The sequence below is a fragment of the Anser cygnoides genome, chromosome 10 (assembly GCF_040182565.1).
Source record: "Anser cygnoides isolate HZ-2024a breed goose chromosome 10, Taihu_goose_T2T_genome, whole genome shotgun sequence".
Taxonomy (NCBI): domain Eukaryota; kingdom Metazoa; phylum Chordata; class Aves; order Anseriformes; family Anatidae; genus Anser; species Anser cygnoides.
The window spans coordinates 2,505,503-2,528,393 of NC_089882.1; the positions used below are offsets into that span (position 1 = coordinate 2,505,503).

Here is a 22,891-nt window from a genome sequence, read left to right on the forward strand (position 1 = left end):
CTCTAAAGAAGTGCAGAAACTTTTTAGAGGTCTGGCAATAGGCCTGTGCACTTTAGGACAGGTACTTGTGACCCTAGTCGGTCTGTGTTCCTGAGGTGTGGGGGCTAGTTTGCCACTATTTCTGCCTGGTGGGGCACATGCATACTCAGTGTTCCTTGTCTCAAACTGTGCTTGAGATAACTGAGATTTACAAAACTGGCTGTAATGAGTCAGGTTAAAAATATATTACACTTGTATCCTATTCCTGTCAGCATCTGGTAGCAGGTTCTTAGGAATGAGTGTAGGTAAGGAGGTGTAGATAGGGTAGTCTTTCTGCTAGGTTCTCCCAGTCCGTCAAATGTTGTCTGAGGGAGTCTGGGCAGTGTTTAATGGGCACAACCGGACATCTTTGTAGCGCTGCAGGGAGGGACTTATATTCAATTGGAGAAGAAAAATGTTTAAAAAAAGCAGCCCCAGATAAAGGCCATTACAGTTATATTAATAAAGTTTTTAAGAGTTGCACTTAATTAAAAGCTCCCCAGACCAGTTCACTTGAAAAAAAAAATCTGTAAAGAAAATCGCTTTCTGAAGAGAAGGGATGAAACTGTCGTATCATGCATATGAAAGTTTGGAAGTGGTAAAGCAGTGTAAGCCACTGGTTTGTTAATGAGTCCTGTTACCCTCTGATCAGAATTTTTGTCCTGCCTGTTTTGTGTCTCGTTTTAAGTAATACTAATGCAATAAGCTGCCAGGTTTTGCAGCAAGCAGGTGTTTTTTAATGACAATGGTCTTTAGACAGAGTAAAGCTTTTTGGGTATCTTTCTCAACAGCATGAAGGCAGCTATCACATACAAGATGGATATTGCTTCTTTTGACTCCAGCTTTGTGGAGAGTGGTTAGACAGTGGTTAGAGCAGACGTGCTGAAGATCTGGGGTGAAAGTACAGAGATGGTTACCAGTGGTCTGGGTTAGAGGACTTTTTCCCATTTTGTGTTCAAATATGGTTGAGTTAGTCTTCGTAAATTATTTAAAGTCTAAGTTTCTACTTTTTAGCTAATGTAATGCTATATGTCAGTGGAAAGCTTTCATAAGTATGATACTAAAAGCAGCTGAATCAATAGAAAAAGCATGATTTTGCTGAGCCAAGTGAAAATTTCCTTTGATCCGTCTTTTAATACCAGTAAGTCAAGTCAACACTGCTGAAAGATCAGAGAATGAATACTGTTTTTGAGTCATCAGGGGGAGTATTTTACTACTCTGTGCCAGGTTAGTTCTACTTTCTTCTTTCACAAGTCAAAGTAAATGCGATGCTTTCCGAGATTCAGGGATAAAAGCACATGTTAAAATCGCACGTAGCGTGGGTTGGTGGTAGGTGATATCCATCTTCACAAGCCTGCTAATTTAACATGCATTAACCCTCTTATAACTTCAGGCTTGGAATAAAGCTTTCTTTTTAAAACTGGAGGTCTTAAATCTGGCCAGCCTCTGTGCTGGTATTGTTGCATATGAATCTGCGAGGAGTTAAAATGAGACACCATCTGTTTGACTAGTATGCTTATTCCTCTCTGTAATGCCCAAAATAGTTGTAGTGTAACCTTTTATCTTCTCTTGGAAATACATGTATTTTCCTTCCAGTTCCCAGTCTTTGTGATTTACTTGTTCATGACATTTGAGTCAGCTTTGACACATTGAAAGTAGCAGCATCTCCTGAAAGACAGGCAATGAGAGTAAGAGCAACTTTGAGCTTTCTCTCTACCCCCACTCTTTTCTCTCCTGAAGAAGTACTGCCAAAATGTTTGGCGTGGCCTAGTAATGTATTTTTCGAGAGGCTGGAAAATCTGATCCAGATAATGCAAATAGTGCATGCAGAAGTGGATATTAGTGGATATTAGGAGTGCAACTGGCCGCAGAAAAAAAAAATGAAATGCTTCAAGGAGTAAAATCTGTTTCAATGAATGATTTCTTTAAAGAGGAGTAAGGTAAAAGAAACTGAATTATTCCTGTTCACCTTTGTATGTGTGTAATTAATTTGGTATTTGAAGGTAGGCTCTTTTCATTGTTGTACTGCTCAGTGCAGCACTAAATATAGGCTTCTGACTATGAAGGAAGTACTTCCATAGCTGTTCTCAACCACATTGGTGAAACGATTGGCTCCGTTGCACTGAAAGTAGAAAATTTCTGTGCTGCTTATATATCCCTGCAACAGTGAAAACCGATTAAAGCATTTTCTTCAAATAATGAACTGTGGCGTGTTTTGACAAACAGTTCTTAAAGCTGCAAGCATCTAGTTAAGTCTTTCTTTAACCTTGATTTAGCTTTCTTGAGGTATTAATTCAGTGGAAAATAACCTGTGCGTAGCCTTTGCCAGAAAGGTTATTTTTAAAGTGATTGTGGGAGGCTCCAGATGTAGTACTAAACACTACCTGCCCATAAGCAAGTCAGAAGGTGGCAGCAGTGAGAGATGGTGTAGGTGTGGCATTACCCTTACTAAGTGTTAAGTTTGCTGGTTCTATGCTCCAAAGGTCTTAGATAACAGTAAGCCACTTGACCGTTGCGTTTTGCTTTTTCATCTGAAAATGAGGGAAGTAATAGTACTGCAATGCAATGTAGGAGCATTCCAAGGGTAAATACATAGATTATTCACCTGCTATGGTAATGTAAACCTATCAATAAACTATATAGCGAAGAATTTCATCAGGGTGCTTTAAAGAAAGCCAGTGCTTTCTAAGGAGGGAGAACAACAAACTCTGCTAAACTGCAGAAGCAGTAACGTTGCCCCACAGTCTCACCGTTATGGAATACCGTAACTTTGCATACTGGAAAATACCGGGCTCAGAGACTGACTTGCTGAAGTTTTCATAACAAAACTGACAAAGCCAGGTTGACCTATGATGTCTCTGTTCCTGTTGCATCTGTGGTATGAGAAGGGAGAGCAAGGATAGCAGAGATGGCATCTTGACATCTGGGTAATGTTGGGAACAGGTTGGAGGATTTAGGGAAATATTCAGGCAGAAATCAGTAAAACCTACGTCTATCTTACTGTGTTCTTTTTGATCTGTAGCACTGTACAGTTGGCTTAAAAAACAGGCTATAGGTTTCTTGCTTTGCTGTGTGTCCCTTGTTCCTATTAAAGTGGCAGTTTCTCTCCATCTGGTACCTCCTGTCTCGCTCTGTGGAGTGGTGCAGGCGCCTTACCCAAAGCACTGTGGGTTAATTCACTGAATGTCTTGGGGCATGCTGCCTGCCACTCCTTACTGTGTCTAGCAGTGTAGCTGGCTTTGGGCTGTTGCCCTTTTCTAAATTCCTAGGTGCAGAGCTTAAACAGAGGTTTGGTTCACATTGCATGTACTCCAAGCAATTCTTTCCTCATCTCCCAGCTCCATTGTTTAGTTTGAATCATCCCATTTTTGTCCTTCCATTTGTTCTTTCAGCCATACTCCATTTATTTTCCTGCACCTTCATTGTCAGGGTTATGGCGAGGTGTGGGGCAAAGGTATAGTTGTTGTCCCTTGGTTTTTTTGGAGCTTCACTAGAGTTTAGTTAAGTCTTTTCCTGCATGAATTTTGGAGGGGGAGGATGAATTCTGTCTAGAAAACTGTTGATGTTCTTTCCATTCAAGATAGTGTTGTTTTGGGGCCCTTATTAACTTTTTTCTGCTGCCATCTCAGCTATTATATTTAATTACTACTTCAGTTTTATTTATTCATTTAGATACTATGACTTTTTTTTTTTTAAACTAAGAGTGAAGAATTTGGGTAAAAATCGAAGAAAAAGAATTTCTCCTGATATTGGGTAGTCGTGCTACTATCCAGTTGTTGTTCTGGGTCAAATTATTTACTCTGTCATTGTCATCTTCCTCTCTGAATGTTCTCCAAACCTCAGTCCCTTGAAGATTACACCCGTTCTGGTTTCTCTCGAGTTCCTCGTTTTTAAGGGATTACTTGTGAACACCCAGAGCTTTCCATCCTTATTTGCTCTGCTGCTTGTTGCTGTTGCCAGGGTTCCCATGATACGTTGTTTTCCAGTATGTGACTATTGCTCCTCTAGTTTTTCTGGCTAAATTGTTTGACTTGATACAGAATCCATTTCAGGATGAGTTTCTCAAAACGATCTGGGATTTCTCAAATTCAGATTGTTGTTTTTTTTTTTTCCTAAAAGTCGTTTTTCCTCAGGACAAACAAAAGTATTTCTGATTTGCTAAATAGGAGAAATAGTAATCGTTTCCTACATAAGATCCCTGCTAACTGTGGTCTACAACTCTGTGATGAGTTACTAACCTGACTTGTTTATGGAATAAAACAAATGTGAGAGTTCCTTAGGTAATTGTACTGGAAAGTTAATGTTAAGGATTAGGGATGCTTAAATACTGCACAAATAGTAGATATTAGAAGGCAGAATCTTTTTATTGAAAACAATTTTTCTTTCCCAATTTCTATGGTTCTATACTGTTTGAATCTGTAACAAGTACTCCAATTGCAAACAAGCTAGCTCTGAGTTGTTTCAATGCCGATTTCAAAGTTCATTTTTTTTCTTAGAAGTAACCCATAGTGCTGTAGGGCATGTCTATGAAGACCCAATTGTTGGAAGCTCTTACAGTACATAAAAGTAAAAAATAATATTTAAACTTTTATATATTAAAAAAAAAAAAGTTGAATGGCTACAAATTTATGGTAGTGGTACCTCGTCTCTTAACAATTGCCTGCTGTGCTTACTTTGCTACAGAAACTATTATAGAAATGTAACTTCTATGTCAAGATCTTGTTCAACAAAATGGTTTCATTTGTCTTCCCTCCATCTTTTTTATAAGTTCTTCATATTTGCTTTCATCACTTGTCTCATTCTAGCATACTGTTTCAGTGTGTGTTGTTAACATTTTCTTTCTCTGCAGTCTTTCTGGAGGTGAGAATCCAATATGTAATAAAATGGTCAAAATCCTCCAGTTGTGCAGTCTTGTAATATTCTGCTAAGCGCTGATGTATTCTGAAGCTTGTTTTGTATTTGTTCTGTAATATATAATAATGCACGTAAATAAGAGCCCTAAAATTTAAAGTCCTATGTTAAAGAATAGATGCAGTTTGGAGAGCAGCAGTTTGTTATTGTGTGCTTCTGTGCCCTGCAGCACGGGGAATTTGATCTCTGTTGGAAAGACGGTGTTTCACCCTGACCTCCTAATGCTCTCAGCTTTGCTAAAACTGCCCAGAAGAGTCCGATTGTGGTTGGCTTCCTTATGATCGAGGCTTTTCCTTTTGGAAGCTCTAACCGATTGCCAAATTCAATCTCTGTGGGTGACCAAAGCTTCAGTCACAATCTTGGCTTGTTCTCAAAAAAGCTCAAATAACATTGTGTACATAAAAGTTTAACAGCTAAAGTGTCCGGTAACTACCTGTTTCCATGGCTTATCTCTAGATCACTACTGAAAATAGAGCCTTCATAGAAGGCACCAACATATTTTAGTGGTTAGCTGTAAGTGAATCATATTTTGTTTGCCTATAGGTAAATATTCCTTCACACACAAAAAAGATCAAACATCACACTTATCTTTTGGCAGGTTTATGAGAGTACCAAGGATGCCTGTCCCACACCAGACAGACCCATCAGTTTTCAATAGCTAGTTGAGTAACCGATTGTCTTCGGAAAATCGCTCCGATTTAGCTGTTTTAGAGTATCGCAGCTCTCCCAGGAGTCTGTCGAGAGAAATGCAGACAGCACATCTGTTCCCAGCTGTCTGTTGTCATCCTCTGTCGTGTTCCTCTAACAAGTGTCCGTCCTTACCTTGGCCTCGTCACAGGAATCTTAAACAGATTGTCAAAATGCTCTTGGAATATTTTGTCCCCTTCTCTAGGAAAGGACAGCAAAGCCAGGATGGTGTCCTTGGGAGCGGTGTGCTTTGCCCAGGTTGGCCTCAGACTTTGCAATCCTTCTGCGCTCGTTCTGCGTTGAGGTGGTGACTGGGCCCTTTATCGCACCTGCGTACGGGGGGCTTGGCGCGTCCAAGCTGCATGGCCATGTGTCAGTCCCCTGTCGTTAGGGAGCGGCGCTGCGTGGGTGTTACTGCTGTGGTGGACACTGGTTGTTCTCTTGCCTGCTGGCGGAGATTGCTAGTGAGCACAGCTGGCAGCTCAGCCAGGGTCACAGAGGCCCTTACGCAAGCTTCCTTGTCAAGTGAGCGGAAAGGCACTCGTATTTCAAAGTGCTCGCAATTCTCGTGTCCTGCTAGGTGAACTCGAGGTAAACAAGAGCAACCTGCTTGACCCGTGCCTGGAACATTTGAATGACTGAACAGGAGGAGAAAATAAAATTGGTACAGACCAGCCTGACCTTGAAGGCTCTACCCTGAAATCTAGCTGTGCCTCCAGTACATCCAGGTGGCCATAAATCCCAAGAGAAAATGTTTCTTCACAAGAACTTCTTGATTATCCTGTAAAATTTGGTTTTAACTTCAGTTATATTTGTATCCCTTCAGTTACTTGAAAGAATTTAAAGTAGCCTGGCACTTGCATGCACTTGCATTTAAAAAAATATCCAGAAGTTGGAATCATGCTCACTTTATTGTTTGTGTACATCTTTACTCCCATTTTCAAGAATTGCATCTCATATCCAATTTCTTTTTGCAGTTTTGTTCAGTGGAGGGACTGCTGTATGTCAGCCATGCTAAAGGGCAAGTGATGGAGGCAAGTATTAGTTTATATATTCATAGTTATCTAATGCTGTTTTTGCCAGTTTCTTCTTTTTAACTGCTTTGTTTTCCACTGCTGCTGTGAAATAATTGCACAAATGAAGGTCTATATGAGCATGTTCTGGGAGGTGGTAATGTTATAACATCTGCTCAGTGTGACTGTGTATATAGAATTAATAATTTTGTTCCTGATATACTGTGTTCTCATACGAATCAGAAATGTATATTCCTGAGCTTCACGCTATAAGGCTCTCCATTTCCTTCCTCAAACAGAGAATATAAAGGCTTTTATAAGTGGAAAAAGCAAGCACAAAACTTGAATCCTAGTGGTTAATATAAATAAATGAGCTAATTTATTCTGCTGATTCACAGTTCATGAGTAAAGCAAATCTTTCTCTGCAAAACTAGGTACTAGTACAAATAAGTAGTTTTAAGTATCTTCATACCAAAAGTGTGGTTTGAAAAGTTCTTATCAGGCTCGTAACAGATTTATCATATGGAAATATGGACAGATGACCGCAAAGCTCCTGTAGGAGCATTTTAAAGATGCAAGTCAGTGTAATTTCGGAAATCAGTCACAGAATATGCAGTCATAGTAGTGACTTGTTTGTGAATTAACTAGGCTGATCTGTTTCAGGTGAGTTTGTAAATTGAAGCAGGACAAATTTAAGTGGCTAGTGGATTCCAGCAGATCATGAATGCCTGGAACTCCAGTTAGACTGAAATGATGTTATTTTAGATCAACGTTATTATCATCGGTAATTTGGATAGACAACACAAAGTGGGTGGTAAAGATGCTGGTTAGGGAATATGTTAGGCATTTTTGTTCTGAACTACAGCTCTTCAGTGAGTCCTGACTGAAAAACGAATGCTGAGGGAATTAGTTAAAATGAAAAAGGCAGTTATGGGTCAACTGTCAAATTCGTATTTTACATACCAAATAATGTTGGGACTCTTGGTTTTTAGCCAATAAGTCTTTTTCATTGACTGTTTGTCTTTTGGATGAAAAGGAAAATTGAGTTTTGCCTTTTTCTCCTCAAAATGTAAATTGAGTAGGAACCTGCAGTTCAGCTTTCTGAGAAACTGTTTAATTAGAAAAAAAGTAAAAGCAATGTTAAGAAATAAAGATAGAGCTCAAAAGTCCAAGGATGATAATCGTAAAGGCATTTCAAGGAAGTTTTGAGTATGTTTAAAATAATAATTGGTTTCATTCTGCCATATTTTCTGCGTGAGTATGGGCAGATACTTTTTCTGGGATGTGGTTTATTACTTTGCATTTAGTGGTTTATTGATTAAACTGGCAATATATTTTATCTCAATGATTATGTTTTCAAAGTATTCAGCTAAAATACGGTATGATTTTAGTGTTATGCTTTCTGTAAGTACTGAATTTCATCTTGCCTCCAGCTTATAGCAATGACACTTGAAAAAAAAAATGGGAGTGTGAGGCAGCTCTTTTGATATGTTTGGATGCCAGCTTGGAAAGCAGTTTTGGAATATCTGTAACCCGTTTTGTCAGGTTTCAGATGCACAAAATCGAGAGCTCTCTTAATCGTAACTTCAGTGCACTATGTTTCTGCAGCTGTTTTAAGTTAAAAATGAATGCTCTCAAATCCTAAACATGTTGTATTTCAAATAAAATGGTTTTTAAAGCACAGGCTGCCTTTTGCCAAGATTGAGGTAGACCTCTCTGGTCTGGTTTCTATATTTATAGAAACCTAATCAAAGCATTTTCCTGCAAGAAAACAATGATCAGCTTCCGAGCATGTGATCTCATGGTGCTGATGTGAAACTCTTTCAGATACTGTGTCCTTCCTTCCTTCCTCATTCCTTTGCTGTACTTCTCCAGTAGCGCGTTGCTATGTAAGTTCTCAGTTGCAATGTAGTATAACCAACTGCTGTCAAACCCCAGCTGATATGAGAGGTGAGGTTGAGATCTTCTGGAGCAAAGCTGGTTTTTTTTCCTGTGTCAGAGGCTGAGCTACACATGTATGGTGCTGCTCCCTCCCCCCGTTCAGATGGGTTACTTAATCTGCTTAAGACATTTTTGTTTTCTCTGGGAATTTTGAACAAGACTATGCCAATTGAAGTCGTTTCACTTGCCTCTTCGTGCATGAAGACAAACTTTCGTATCTAGTTTCCAGTGCCATCAGTAGATGCTGGCCGTAATAAGGCGTTTCTTACTGCTTGGAGATGCATAACTGTTTTCTTGCATATATTAAGTATAGTTGAGTTAGGCTCTCTTCAGGAAAATCAGGTAGGCAGAGCAGACGTTACATTTGAAGCATGAAAGATCAGACCTTTGGTAAGGATCAAAATTAATTCTGACGAAGAGACTAACATGCTCTATAGAGACGTTTAACCTCATGTTCTGTTAGATATTATGAGCTTTGTTCTTAACAAACAACAACAAAAAAACCCCTACTGGTTACCCCTTGCTTTTCCCCCCTTTTGAACAGCCTTTTTTTTTTTAACCTTTCTTGCTTCCCTTTGTGCTGTGCTTCTTCCCTTAGGCAATAAATGAGTTGTCTCATACAAGCTTTGGCTTCTGCATACAGCCTAGATGCAACTAATACGAGGATTGAGGAATGCTTGGAAAACTGATAAATTTTGTTTTGTTAGTGGCATGTTTTGTATGTTGGATTTTTTAACCCACTACTTTCTGCATGGATTTATAATAATGGCTCTTTTGTTTAACATTAGATAAGCATGAGATCACCGTGGCACAGCTGCATGTGTAGTCACTCTTGAAGCAATTGCACACCTAATTGGCTGACAATCTTGGCATTTTTAAAACAAACACAAGCCTTTTAAAGACAGGGGACATACTCATGTATGAATAGTCAAATAAACCTGTTGGGTGTCATCAATGGAGCCCTCTGGCAGTGAACAGTTCTGTGATGACCCTGATCCTGGAGGCAAATCCCAAGATCAAGAGACCAAAAAACAGCATGAATCAGAGCAAAAATTATCCAAAATAACCCATAATGCTTTGGAGAACATTAATGTGATTGGTCAAGGCTTGAAGCACCTTTTCCAGCATCAGCGCAGGAGGTCGTCTGTTTCTCCACATGATGTTCAGCAAGCTCAGGCTGATCTGGAGGCTGACATGGATTTGGAAAGCCAAAACTCCTGTGCTGAAATTGATGGTGTCTCCACCCACCCCACAGCTCTGAACCGAGTGCTTCAGCAGATCAGAGTACCACCTAAAATGAAGAGAGGGACAAGCCTGCACAGCAGGCGGGGCAAGACGGACCCTCCAAAAGGAAGTCCACAGATCAACAGGAGGTCTGCCCAAGATATTCAATCAGGTCGGCCCAGATCATCATCTACTACAGATGCTCCCACGAACTTGTCTGTGATGGAGATTGCTTCTTCCCTCTATGTAGGTGGAGAGGAGGCCGCAGCAGCAGCAGTAAGTTACTCAGATTTACCTTTGGTCTTTATCATCTCCTTGTATGTTTTCTTAAGACTTCTGAATCTTCTTTTTAAAAGCAAGTTTTTCAGCAAATGCTAATGCTACTGTGTTCAAAATCTTATGTGATGAAGCAAAGAGCTTAAAAGATGCATTAGTCATTTTCTCACATGGCAGGTGGCTTATTTGAGATGTATTTGATCACTGAAATAAGAACTACTTTTGAAGCACGTTAGGTTGATCAGATGGTGCATCACCATCAAGCAAAGGATGTTGGAAAGAGCAGCAGTGAGATTAGTCCTTGTTAGCAGCTGTTACTTATTGCCTGCAACAAAAATTTGTACTTGTATGTCTCTTTTCATCCCTTCTTGTTATATTGTGTATTTTATAAAAGTGAGGAATTCCAGTTTGAGCGAATGGAGCTGTGGATCATTTAGGCTGTTGAGATGCTCTGGGAATGCTGACCGCAACATGCATCCCAGCAACAGTGCCTGGCCAGCTGAATCTGATTTAGATCAACCTGGCTACTGTGCTATGATGGGATCGCTGCTGTCATTTTTAGTTTGTCTAGTGTGTGCAGAAAATCCTTCTCTGAGAGGAGAGTCTGCATTCTGTGACATGTTCTTTGTGAAGCTATGTGTATCAGTTTATTGATGATATCAAGGAGTACTGTTTGTCTTAACATTTCTTCTTTCTCAGACCAATTTTGCTGATGTGCTCCTAAAGCTAGGAGGAACTGTGAAATGGATTTCTGGTTCATAAGATCTTTATTAAAGAATAATAAAGAGAATGAAGCAAAGCAGATGCAGAATCAATTCACTATAGCAATATCATAAACCGTAAGTTCAGAAAATGCCATCCCTTAGCTGCTTCATCTCCTATGATTTTTTTGACAGAGATGAATCTTGAAAGACGTTAAACATTCTGGTTTATAATTGTGATCTATCAGCTGGGTAAAGATTCCTCTTGGAAGGAGCACTGAAAGAGCCTGCCTCTATTTGATGTTTTTGTTCCTGCCAGAAATTAAAAGAACAGAAATAGTAATAATTGGGAAAAGCGTACACTCTCCTGGGATGGGCTAAGTTTGCAATTGAACGGTATCAAAAAGAGCCGTCTTATTATCTTCAATTTTATTTGCTTACTGGCTCTCTTTTGTAATTTGAGTGACCTCATGATCTTTGTTTCAGATGAATTTTGCGGAAAGCCAATAATTTTCCAAGTTTGTACCCAAATCCAGCAATTTGAGTCTACGAAGCATGACAGCTGGTATTTGGTTTGCTGGTTTAAAACTGTAGGTAGCTCTCTTACTTCATGAGCAGGGAAATTGAACAGGCCTAAGAATATTCGGTAGGCAAGATCACATGCCTGGGAAAACACCTGGAGTCATTTGTCCTTTCTCCCAATTCTATCAACTGGTCTGATGAAATACTAACACCTTCACCTAGATCAGTGGTCTGTAATGTGGAGTGTGGGTTGGGTTGTAAAAAAAAAAAAAAAAAAAAAAAACAAGAAACAAAACAAAAAAACCACTTGTACTATTAAATAATTTTTAAAGTGTTTTTCTCATCCCTTTTTAATTTCTATTTCTAGGTGTGTTTTATAATATACTTAATATATTAGTACAATGGGAAATGTGCAGAATTTATAAATACACGTCTGTGCTCAAAATGTTTTAGTGATGGGGTGCACAAAGTTTAGAAACCGCTGGCCTGGATGAATTGGGTCACACAGCAGGGGTGACTGGAAAAATGAAAGCTTTTAATCCGATGGTAACTGCATTCTGCTATAACACCTGCTATGCTTAAGAACAACCTTAGGGTTAATTTTTAACAGATATGGCCTTTGATTCCTGAGAAACAGCTGTGGTAACTGCTCTTCTGATTGAGAAACATTTTCTGGGAACAGTAGCTCATCTGCTACTTAACCAAGCAGTCGAATTCACAAAGAGGTGGATGCTGGAGTGATTCTCGCTGCTGTTTGCCATGTCCTCAGCGGGTATGCCCTATGACTTGAAGAAAAGGAGCTGCTGAGGCTTTCTTTCCTCCTTAGTTAAAAGAGAAAGGAGGGGACTGAAGTCTGAAAGACATTAAATGCATGTGAGGAAAAAGACTGCTCTGGGCACTAAACTTCTGAGAGATCTCCATAACCAGATGTCTCTGTAGAGGTTAATGAATTACCAGCTCCTTTTTAGTATCTTTTTAGTATTTTTCTGGTGGTCAATGAAGATGATGTATTCTACGGGTCTAAAGTGATATAAGCAAGGAAAAGCTGCCTTGCTTTGGGTAAATACACCTTTGCCTGATGCTTTTCAGTCTGGTGGAGAGCCTTTGTGTAGCGTTCATGCCTGAACTGATCCAAATTTAGGTTCTGTCCTAGGGGGTTTTCCTTTGCGATAACAAACTGATGGAAATAGTGGGGAGAAAAGGGGTCTGACGGTGAGACTGTTGGAGCAACAAACTAACATCTCTGCACTGCATCTGCAGCACGGTCCCTGGACTGTGACCTGAAGGTTTTCAGGAGAACAAGTGTCATCAGTGGCTGAATGGAAATTAATCTTCTAAAAATCTTTGGAAAATCAAATTGGAAAATCTGATGTACTTGGTGTTTTTAAATGTAGCTTGCTTGCTTATAAACCAATATTGCAAGAAAGTGGCAGCTGCAATCTCTTTGTATATGGGCAAGAGAGCTGTTCAGCTGTTTTGGCAATGTTCTCGTTTTCCTTTGTATCTCTGTGTTAAGTACGTGTAGTGTGAGGACCTTTTGATGCAAGGCTGAGAAAAGCTGTGGGAAGGAAGTAGTGCACTTCAGGATAGCCTCTATCACATGATCCAGAGCACACATGCTGCTTTGGGACTCAGTACCTCATCCTCCTGAACCGGAGTCCTCCACTTCCTCTGCTGTAATTTGGATTGTTTCCTAACACGTTCTGAAAAATACGGTTATTATTTTTTTATTATTTTATTCTGGAGTGCCACAGGTTCCTTGTTAGGCTTCATTCTTTCTTTTCTAGGAGCTTCCTCTTTCTCCAGCCTGTTTATTTCATGTGGCAGGGTCAGCTTTCAGCTGTCTCCTGATTATATACACCTATACTTTCCTTTTCATGCTTATAACCTCATCACATCCCCCACACTAAATACACTACCAGGAAGCTTAGGAGGTTAATCTTCTCAAAGTATTGTTTCATTAACCCAAGAGGGTTTTTTGTTTGGTTGGTTTGTGTTATTTATTATCACCGTACACTTCATGTGTGTGTGGATACTGCAAAGTTTTGGAGAGAAGAGTATTGCTTATTTGCTTTGCAAATACGTCCCCTTGAACACAGTCAGGACTCTGTGAGGTAGCAAGTTCCTTGGGTTATCAGGTCAGACTGAAGCATTTACTCTATTATTGCTGTTGCTTGAACTGAACGGGCAGTTTAATTGCCTTTGCAGTATTTTGATGTAATTTAGAAGAGATTCTCTTACTATGCAAACAAAAGCATAAGAACATCTGTTCTGTATCTTTGCAGCACTAGTTTCTGAGAAGAACAAGGTTAAGTCTGGGGCAGCTGTTCAGGTTTTTATCAAGAGTTGGGATAGTCTGATAGAGAACAAAGCAGAGATGTATTTCAGATAAACTTTTTTTAACTTTGCTTTCAAAGAGATTGCTTTTGTAAGTGTTAACTCATGTTTACATGGTTCTCCAGAATGAGTACTGGATGAGCCCAATCCTGTGTGATGCTGAGATCCCCTACTCCCAGTGGGAATTAAGGACACTGAATGCTTGTGGCATAAGGGAAAGTAAATTCTTAGTAATCCTCTCCACACAAAGTATTTTTAGCTCAGTGTTCTCTTCTCTGTTCTTTTGATATTTGTTGAAATAGAAGGGCAAAATGTTATCCCAAAACCAAGGACTGGATTTGTTTGGACACCTCATTTGCATACATTTGCATGTGTAATAATCCTGCTGCTTGTTGTCAGGCTTTGTAAAGAAAATGAGAAATGAGACTGGCATGGCATGGGAAATAATGTAATAATTAAAGTCTTACTGAGACTCTTCATTTGGTCTTGTATTTCAAGCACTGTAAATTTAAATATTTTTGCATAAATCTCCCTGTAAAGGTTCTCAGCTCACTGAGCTGAGAAATCAGGATTTTGGTGGTTTGGAAATGACTGAGATTGCATGGGTGTCGTCTTGTTTCACAGTACTTTCCGAGCTTTTTGTTGGCTAGCAAGTTACATGACCGTGACATGAACAAACAGAACAATGTTCAGGTTCCAGAGATATAAAAGTAGTAGTAGCAGTTTGGTGAGAAATTGTGTCCACTTGAACTTTATCAGTGTCGTGAAGGTGAAGACAATGCTCAGCCATTGTGGTGTTGTGCTGCCAATGTCTCTGAAACTGGTTCTGGCTCTTGCTGCCCTGAAGGGTGATACTTGCTTTGAGAGAGACAGGGATTTCTGAATGATGTTCTTCATCTGCTTAGTTTTGCAGCTAGCAGAAAAACATATGGGAGTGAACAGTCAACAACAAAGGCAAATTTTACCCTGAAGCTCTACCATAATTTTGGTAGGAGTGGAAGTACTTTGGGCACTTTCAGATGACAACTATACGTGCACTGCTGAGTGGCCTCCATGCAGGTGGTGCCGTATAGAGCTGAGCAGGTCTTTCCCTCAGAACACCGGTGAAGTTGTAGCACCCAGTTCATCTGCCTCCCTGCCCTTCCACCCTCAGTGAGTTCTCTCTTCCTGTTTAAAGTTTGAAATGTTGACGCTGTATCTGGATAACAAATATATTTTAGCAGTCATCTTTTTGTTAGGTTTGATAAACAGTGTGTGTAGCAGAAGTATAGTAAACAGCCAGTAGATGAGCAAATAGGTAGCAGTGGGATGTGGGAGGAGTATCAGAGAAATAAAATTATTAAGAGGTTAAAATGACTTAACAGAAAAGTGGAGGAAATTTTATTCTCTTTAATTGAAAGAAGTCCAAGAGACCTATACACTTGTAGAAACATTATTCTTCTGTAGACATCTAAACGTGAATAACGAAGCCTTTTGGCGTTGTTAGGGTTATGGGAAAAACAAAACAAAAAAAGTCTTATTGAAATAGAAATTCTTAAAAATGTACAACACAGTTTTCATTTTAACCACTGAGATCCTTATATGGGAGTGCTTGTCTTCTTAAACTCTAAGCATTGGTGTTAGGGAGAGATAGTGAGGTCAGCTTATTCATTCAGGAATCAAGGTTTTCTATACAGTGAATTGTTTTGGAATGGTGGAAGTCCTTAGCTGATACATTCTGGTATTGGTAGGAAGATAGACAGACCTGATTTCATTTAGCATCAAATTTCTCAGTGGAATTTACAGTTTTTGTCTCTATAGGCCTGAACTCTTCCAGGTTACAGTTTCTTTGCCTCACGGTTACAGAAGTAGTGGCAAAAAAGGTTGAACCAATATTGACCATGTAATACTCGATCTCCTCAAATTGAAATGATATCCTGGGGACTGAACAGCTGGACAGCAGCTCTGCAGAAAAAGACCTGGGGATCCTGGCAGACACCAGGGTGAACCTGGGGCAGCGGCGTGTCCTTGCCGCAAAGAAGGCTCGTGTTATCCTGCACTGCGTCAGGCAGAGTATCGGCAGCAGGTCGAGGGGTGTGATCCTGCCCCTCTGCTCAGCACTGGAGAGGCCACAGCGGGAGTGTTGGGTCCAGTTCTGGGCTCCTCAGGACAAGAGACGTGGACATACTGGAGAGAGTCTGTCAAAGGGCCCCAAAGGTGGTGAAGGGTCTGTAGTACCTCACATGTGAGGAAGTGCTGAGAAAGCCGGGACTGCTCAGCCCGGAGAAGACGAGGCTCAGGGGGATCTCGTCCATGCCCATTATCACCTGAAGGCAGGGCGCAAGGATGACAGCCAGGCTCTTCTCAGTGGTGCCCGGCACCAGGACAAGAGGCAGTCGGCACAGACTGGAGCTCAGGAGAATCCCTCTGAACATCAGGAAAGACTTTTTCCCGGTGTGGGTGATGGAGCAGTGGGTCAGGTCACCCAGAGAAGCTGTGGGCTCTCCCTCTTTGGAGATCTTCAGAAGCCCCCTGGACGAGGGCCTGGGCACCCTGCTCAGGGTGGCCTTGCTGTGGCAGGGGAGGACCAGAGGTACCCAGAGGTCCCTGCCCACCTCCTCTGGGACTCTGTGATAGAGAGCTACGACTGCTGGTTATTAGGTATTAAGATCACTGAACTTCTTAACAGTTTTGCTTGAGAGGAGTTGCTGAAGATATAAAATGAAGTAAACCCTGAAAACAGCAACTTCAAAGGTTGTCAGTGCTCGTGCCAGCACTTTAATTTGCATTCCTTCAGTGAGATACCCATATGGCAGCTCTCCAAGGCACCATTCACTTAGTTCTGCTGTGTTCTCATGGAACTTTGTGTCCTCATCCTGTTTTCTGTTTTGGTAATCAGTTTTTGTAAATATTTCAAATATCTTTAGATATTGTTTATCAACTTAAATCTATATTCTGTTACTATCCATATTTAAAAATAAATAAAAATGTCTGCATGTGCTTCTGCAATAGCAATTCCCAGTCCTTAGTTTGTAGGCTCCTCAATATTTTCCAGTGATAGTATTGACCTTGTGAGTGTCAAATGAAAACCTACTAACAGTAAGGTCGCTTTTCTTAGTTACTTTCTAATGACCCTTTTCAAGTACTGGTGCTGATTTATGAATTGTGTTAATGTAAACAAGGTAGCATATTCAGCTGAGCCACCACTTCCGTGTACGTAGCAGAGGTGTAGGAGACTGCATGAACACTTTCTCTCTGACTGTAAATAGTCTTTTAAAGCAGTGATTTATTTGTCTGCCAGAAACCTTTTTCACAAACTCATTTGTCCTAAATGCAATGCAATGTTCCTGGGACAACCGCCTTTTAAAAGGCGGAAGATTGCATTTTTAATGTCATTAAAGCTGTGTGGAAAAGTTACTGTGGCTATTAACAATGTCTGAGATGTGTAAAAGATGACTTAGTCCATTTCCCAAAATAATAAGTAGTCTTCTTAACATCATACTTAATGTTTGCTCTCATTCAACATGTGTAGGTGGTAAACGTTTTTGGAATTTTATCATAACGGATCCTGAGTGAAACATTCTGTTGCTTTCCCCTGAAGCACTGCTTTTATAATGAAAATAATATTTGTCATATAAATGGATGAGGTTAGTCACAAGCCCTTCTGGAAATAGTACATAAGATATTACTTCCTCAGTAATTTATTCTCTCTCTTAAAACTAGTACTGCAAACACCTGGAGGTACAGGTCTGGGCTTCCGGAAGATCTGATTCAACAGCTGTGTGCAGCATATGAAAGCGTGACTAATGCAGCCCGAGCCCGTGACAGCGGCTGCTTTTTTCCTCCTTCCCCAGCTGAAAAGCCACAAGTCAATACTGAGGCTTTTTTCAGGGGTAGGCTTGCATTTTTGTTGCGTCTCACAACAAGATAAGATACCAACAGGTCACTGTAATGGCTTAATTGCAGAGCGATAGGCCAAGAGCAGGCTGAGGGTTGTTTCACAAGCTCAGAAATGGCTCTTCAGTTGCGTACTTGCTTTAAGAGACCGCGCGGTACCAGGCGCTGCATTTCCCTGCCTGGTAACAGTAACCTTTGTGAAGCGCCAGTGGTGTTACACTCGAAGTCTTGTTTACGGGCGAAGAGGAAACTTACTAATATGCTAGGACAGCCAAGAATTTAATTCTAGTATAATTGAGATCTTAAGAGTTTAATCATTATTAGTCCAGATTTCTCACAGGAAAAAAATAACGCTGTTACAATTGTTGTATATGCATTTCCTAGTTTATAACCCTTCTCCTTGGGTTGTGCTCCCCCTTCATTGCTCCTCTGGGTCCTACAGTTGGCAGTCTCATTCTGGCAGTGGGTATTGCATCGAGATGGCAACATCTGGAGCCCTTTGCCACTAGGTATTTGATGTTCAGGTCGGTAGTTTCTTCATCTTCACCCTAGGATACACTCTGGGGACTTTTTCATATGTATGCTTTCACACACACCTTTCTCTTTCTTCATTGGTGTGCAGCTCTGTGTACATCCTGACTGACTACGTACAGTGACTTTTGCCTATACTGCACAGTGTTACAGGGTTATTTATGAATGTTGTCTGTAATTTTGAAAAGTGGCAGCTATCTGTAGTTTTCTTCATGATTTTCCTCTTGGAGTCACGGAGGAAAGCTGTAGATCCTCAGAGTTCTAAAGATTCCTTTCAAACCTATCTTTTGCAACTTTTTTGCTGTATATGCTCTTAATTTTGAAGTTTTCCAATCCTGACTATTTTTTCTTCCATTTCCAACTTCCAGTACTTTTCTATGTCCGATTTGTGAAAAGATAGGTTTTGTTTTTTTTTTCAGCTGAGAATTGTAGACACGATTCTTATGCCCAGGCGTTTTTGTTTTTTCTTTTTGTTTTTTAAGGTCCACTGACGTTTTTGAGTTAGGGAGACTTTCCTTCCCCTAGCAGTCCAGAAGCCTGCATCCACAGATGCCAGGGAAGCTCCTTGCTCTTGACAGTCCAGGGTGCAAAAAAAAAAAGGGAAAAGTGCTCTTTGCAAGGCATGTCTACACAACAAGAAATTTAGTGGAACTGTAATTACAGATGTTATCATACTCTTAGCTCACAGTTATGTCATCCTGGTGAAACTCTTACTCCACAAACACATTACGAAAGCCATAGTAACATAAGTTTTGTGGACGTGGGCAGAGTCTAAGCTGGGAGCCTGATAGACAGTGTCTGCAATGATACGTATAAACTGTGCCGATATGTATTTATGTTTTGTGTAATTGTGTAAAGTACTGATACGAACCCATTTCAGCTGCTTGCTACATGTGTACTACAGATACGCAATAGCCGACCTTTTCAGTCTGTTTAAATTTTTTGCTAGTATAGTTGAGGTCTAGTAAAATTCCTCAAAAGGTCTGAGGTATGGGCTCCAAATCTTGGTGTGCCTTATATTTTCAGCTGTCTTGGATCAAAAAGTTGTGAAAAGACACCTGACCACAGTAGGTATAAATGTCTCAAAATTCTGTGAAGCATTTATGAAGACAGACTTACTACTCTGTTAAATAGGACTTGCACTATAGCATCATTTAAAAGAAAACTACAATTTATTCCATGGCACCAGGTTATAATAGGCCTCAGTCTTACCTTGTCTAAAGGGCAAAGTCTGACTTGGATTTATTCTACTGCTGATATGGTATAATTCTACTCCGTAGTAATTGCTATAGAAATAAAACTGTTAGTAAGTTGTATGGTTTGGCAACTAAAGTTCGATTTAATGCATACCAAATTCCCTAAAAGAAAAGGAGAGAAGTACAGAAAGCAGGAAAAAATGAATGACTTTCCACTCATTTCCATAAACTGTGAACATTTCCTTAAAAGGTGGTGTGTGCAGGCGGAAGGATTGTCAGCTCATGAGCTTAGAGAGATGTTTGCAAAAATGTAGTTGAGACAGGTGTGTGACTCTTTCCTGAAGCTGCTGTATGTCAGTGCCAGGGCCAGGCCTGAGTCTAGAGCATGCTGTCGCAACTTGACTGTGAAAATCTCTTTATGAAAGGATTGGTAACTGAAGAGTTTGACATGTTGATCTCCAGTTGTGACAGATTGCTGCTGTGACAGAGTTGCTGATTTTTGTCTTGACAGAGTTCAGATCCATTCTCTGGGCTTTTAGATTTCTAGTTTTGCAGGAAGATGGGTTCGGTAATCTGCTTGCAGAAGAGGTGGATCACAAGAGCTGGTTAATTCCTACTTGTGCTTTGCAGCACGAGCTTATAACGTATATTGCCAACAGTGTTCCTGAACTTCACAGTAAGAACTTCTGGTTTGCAGTACGGAATTAAACTCAGTTCAGTTTCAGTGTGAAGTTGATACTTAGTCAGGACTCGGGAGTTTTTCTTTTAACTCAGGAGTTTTTCTTTTAACTTGAAGTGATTTTGACTTCCAGATTTAAAAAAAAAAAAAAAAAGAAAAATCCAAGCAATATTATGTACATGTCCCAGTTTTTGTCAGTACTGGATGTGTGCAGGACATGTGTCGTAGCCAAAGTAAGACAGCCCACAATAAAGTGGACAAGGAAGCCTCGATTAGCAGTTTTGTACTTTGTGAGTGAAGCAAAGAAATTGTAATGGAAAAAGCAGCACCTAATGGCCAAGGCACCGAAGTGTAAGGGTAGTAGGTTTCTGTTTTTTGCTCAGTCATTAACATTTTCTGTATACTTGGTTATTTTTGCGTTGAGATTTTCTTTAGATGGGAATGACATCTTTATATCAGAGTATTTTAGTGACCATTATATGTGAAGGGCTTTTATAGGAAAAAATATGATTTGGTAGAATGCAGATAAAATTTCTCCTCTGTGCAGGGTGTCATCCCTCATGTTACCTCTTAAACAGGAGTGGAATGTTAAAAATAAATAATAATTTTTAAAAAAAACTGTTTATGAGGTTCCCCCAGTGTCTGTGGAGAATATTTGCATAGCATCAACACTTTATCGCTTTATTCAATAGAGGGAGCTATGACTTTTCTGAAAATCTGTATATAAACTTCATTCATGCTGAAAGTGAATTGATTCGCGCTATTAAATCAGCTTTTGGAAATAGTGTGTATTTTGCATGCAATGGTTGATAGTTGTCTTTTCAGAAAATATTTAGTTTTACTATTAAATAGAAATGATTATGAAACGAGTTTAGCTTTAAAAATAAAATTATTTAAACACCTTTCTTGAATCTAATTTTATTTTCCTAAAGCAATTTATGCCCTGTTGCATGCAGAAAACCATAGCCTGACAGCAACAAATTTAGCATGTATACGTATCTTTATTTTGTTTAGAATTCTACATAAATACAGTGGGTTCATCCTGAAAATGTGCGTGTTTGAATACATGAGATTCTTATCTTCCAAACTTTCTGCTGTAAGAAAATTTCTCTCGTGTTGGCTACTCCAACCGGTCCTTCCGTAAAGGCTGTCAGTAAGATATCTACCTAATCACTTAATCGTAAAACCATAGAATGGATGGGGTCGGAAGGGACCTCAAAGCCCACCTGGTTCCAACCCCTGCCATGGGCAGGGACACCTCCCACCAGACCGGGCTGCCCAAAGCCCCATCCAGGTCCCATCCTCGCGCACCGCCAGGGATGGCGCAGGTTGATGTTTATAAAGTATTGATCTGACTTCCAGGTATAACATTTCTGCTCATCCTACATAATGGTAATAACAACAAAAAGTACTGAAAACTGAATTTGGAGTGCAAGTAAAAAGTTGTAGATGATCTAAATGAGAGGCATATTGAAAAAAAATCAAGGGTTACTGAGCATTTTTAAAAGAAAAGTGGTTATGAGATATTTTGTACTAAAAATAAACTCATTCTAATTGTGCTTTATGTCCTCGCGAAAGGATATCAGGCCGAGGCACTTGTTCATTAGGGCAAGTTCACTTAAATTTGAAAATCAATTTTGGTGGCTTTTTACTAAAATCTTAATTTTCTCCATCTGAATGCGGTAACAGTATTTTTGCACATTTGGAGAACAGGGTCAGGGCCTGGGCAGAAGACTGCGTAGACGTAAGAATTGTATGTAGTAAGCTGCTATTTTCACAGAAGGCATCAGTGAGTTTCCAACACTACTGAATTACTTCTTTAGCTGTATCTCCAAGATCCCTAGTACTGTCCACCATGAAATGGTTCAGACGTTATAAATGAGGTGGTATAGGCTGCTGCTGGGAATGTGCCACCAGGAATTCTGATGCGGTAAGCTGTTCAGAATACCTGTTCAGAGGTTTGATATTTCAGGATTTTTTACATTACTTCATTACTCTGTGGCTTTGGAAGTAATGTATGATAAACAGCTTTGGAAGTGCTAGCATGATGAGAGGTTATTCTGAATGGGTAAAGAGTTTCATGTCCCTGAACAGACGTACAAGAATTCACAAATTAATCTATTGAAAGAGAAATGAATTGCTATAGGAAGGTTAAACTGGGGGAAAAAAAACAGGAAACCTGTGATATCCTGGTGAAAGAAGACTAATGAAAAAACATGCATGTATCTCTATCTGTGTAAGAGTAGGAGACTTTCGTTGTCTGTAGATCACAAAAATCTGTTTGGAAATGCTGAATGAGAGGTCTTGGTTACAGAGGCAAAGGAGAGTGTTGCTATCATCAGTTTTGCTAATCTACCAATTCCAATCTTGTCTGATGTGGATTAAATTTCAGCCAGCTGGCTCCTTTCCCTTATCTATATCCTTATTTTGTCCAGACTCTAAGCCATGCAGCCTGATGGGGAAAAGAGATCTGGGTGTCCATTAACAAACTGGAGACACTGTACATCAAAAGCTATGGCTAGAGGAGGTACTGGACAGTACTTGGGACTTTTGACACCGTTCCCTGAGGGTGGGAGTGTGATTACCCCAAACCACCCACACTTACTGTGGGACAGCGTGGAAACAGGAAGGTTTAGGTGCAGCGGATGAAATGGCAGGATGGGTCAGCCTGCCCTGCCCTGCCTGCTTCTGGTGATTACTTCTAACGCAGTTGTGGAGGGAGTTCCTCTCGTATGCTGTATTACAAGATGTTCAACTGCATCTCCTTCACATGCCGTCCCACTGGTTGCTGGGCTCCCAGATGAAATACAGAAGTACTAGGGATATACCATAAGAGATGGAGAGAGTTCTTTGGACAGGCAATTTTCAGCAATGGGTGGATATTGTCACGGGAATGCTTGAAAAACCTGGTGGTTTTACCAGCAGTAAGTGTGTGGCAGTTTTCCAGACATGGAGACTGTTCAAAGTGGTATAGATTTC

At 40.1% G+C, this 22,891-nt stretch overlaps 1 protein-coding gene across 22 annotated transcripts in view; it reads left to right on the forward strand.

Annotated features, from left to right (window-relative positions):
* TMCC1 (transmembrane and coiled-coil domain family 1) overlaps positions 1-22,891 on the forward strand; it is a 152,808-nt gene that overhangs the window by 67,198 nt on the left and 62,719 nt on the right. For 17 of the 22 annotated variants that reach the window (XM_067002936.1, XM_067002933.1, XM_067002931.1 and 14 more), the window contains 2 exons: positions 6,594-6,650; positions 9,359-10,070. The exons of 2 other annotated variants lie outside the window; for them this stretch is intronic. In XM_067002936.1, the coding sequence (XP_066859037.1) occupies positions 9,525-10,070 (546 nt within the window). In that variant the 5' untranslated portion in view covers positions 6,594-6,650; positions 9,359-9,524. Of the gene's footprint in view, positions 1-5,821; positions 5,875-6,593; positions 6,651-9,358; positions 10,071-22,891 lie in introns of all 22 variants that reach the window. 3 more of the 22 variants (XM_067002940.1, XM_067002939.1, XM_067002942.1) reach the window with 3 other exon arrangements.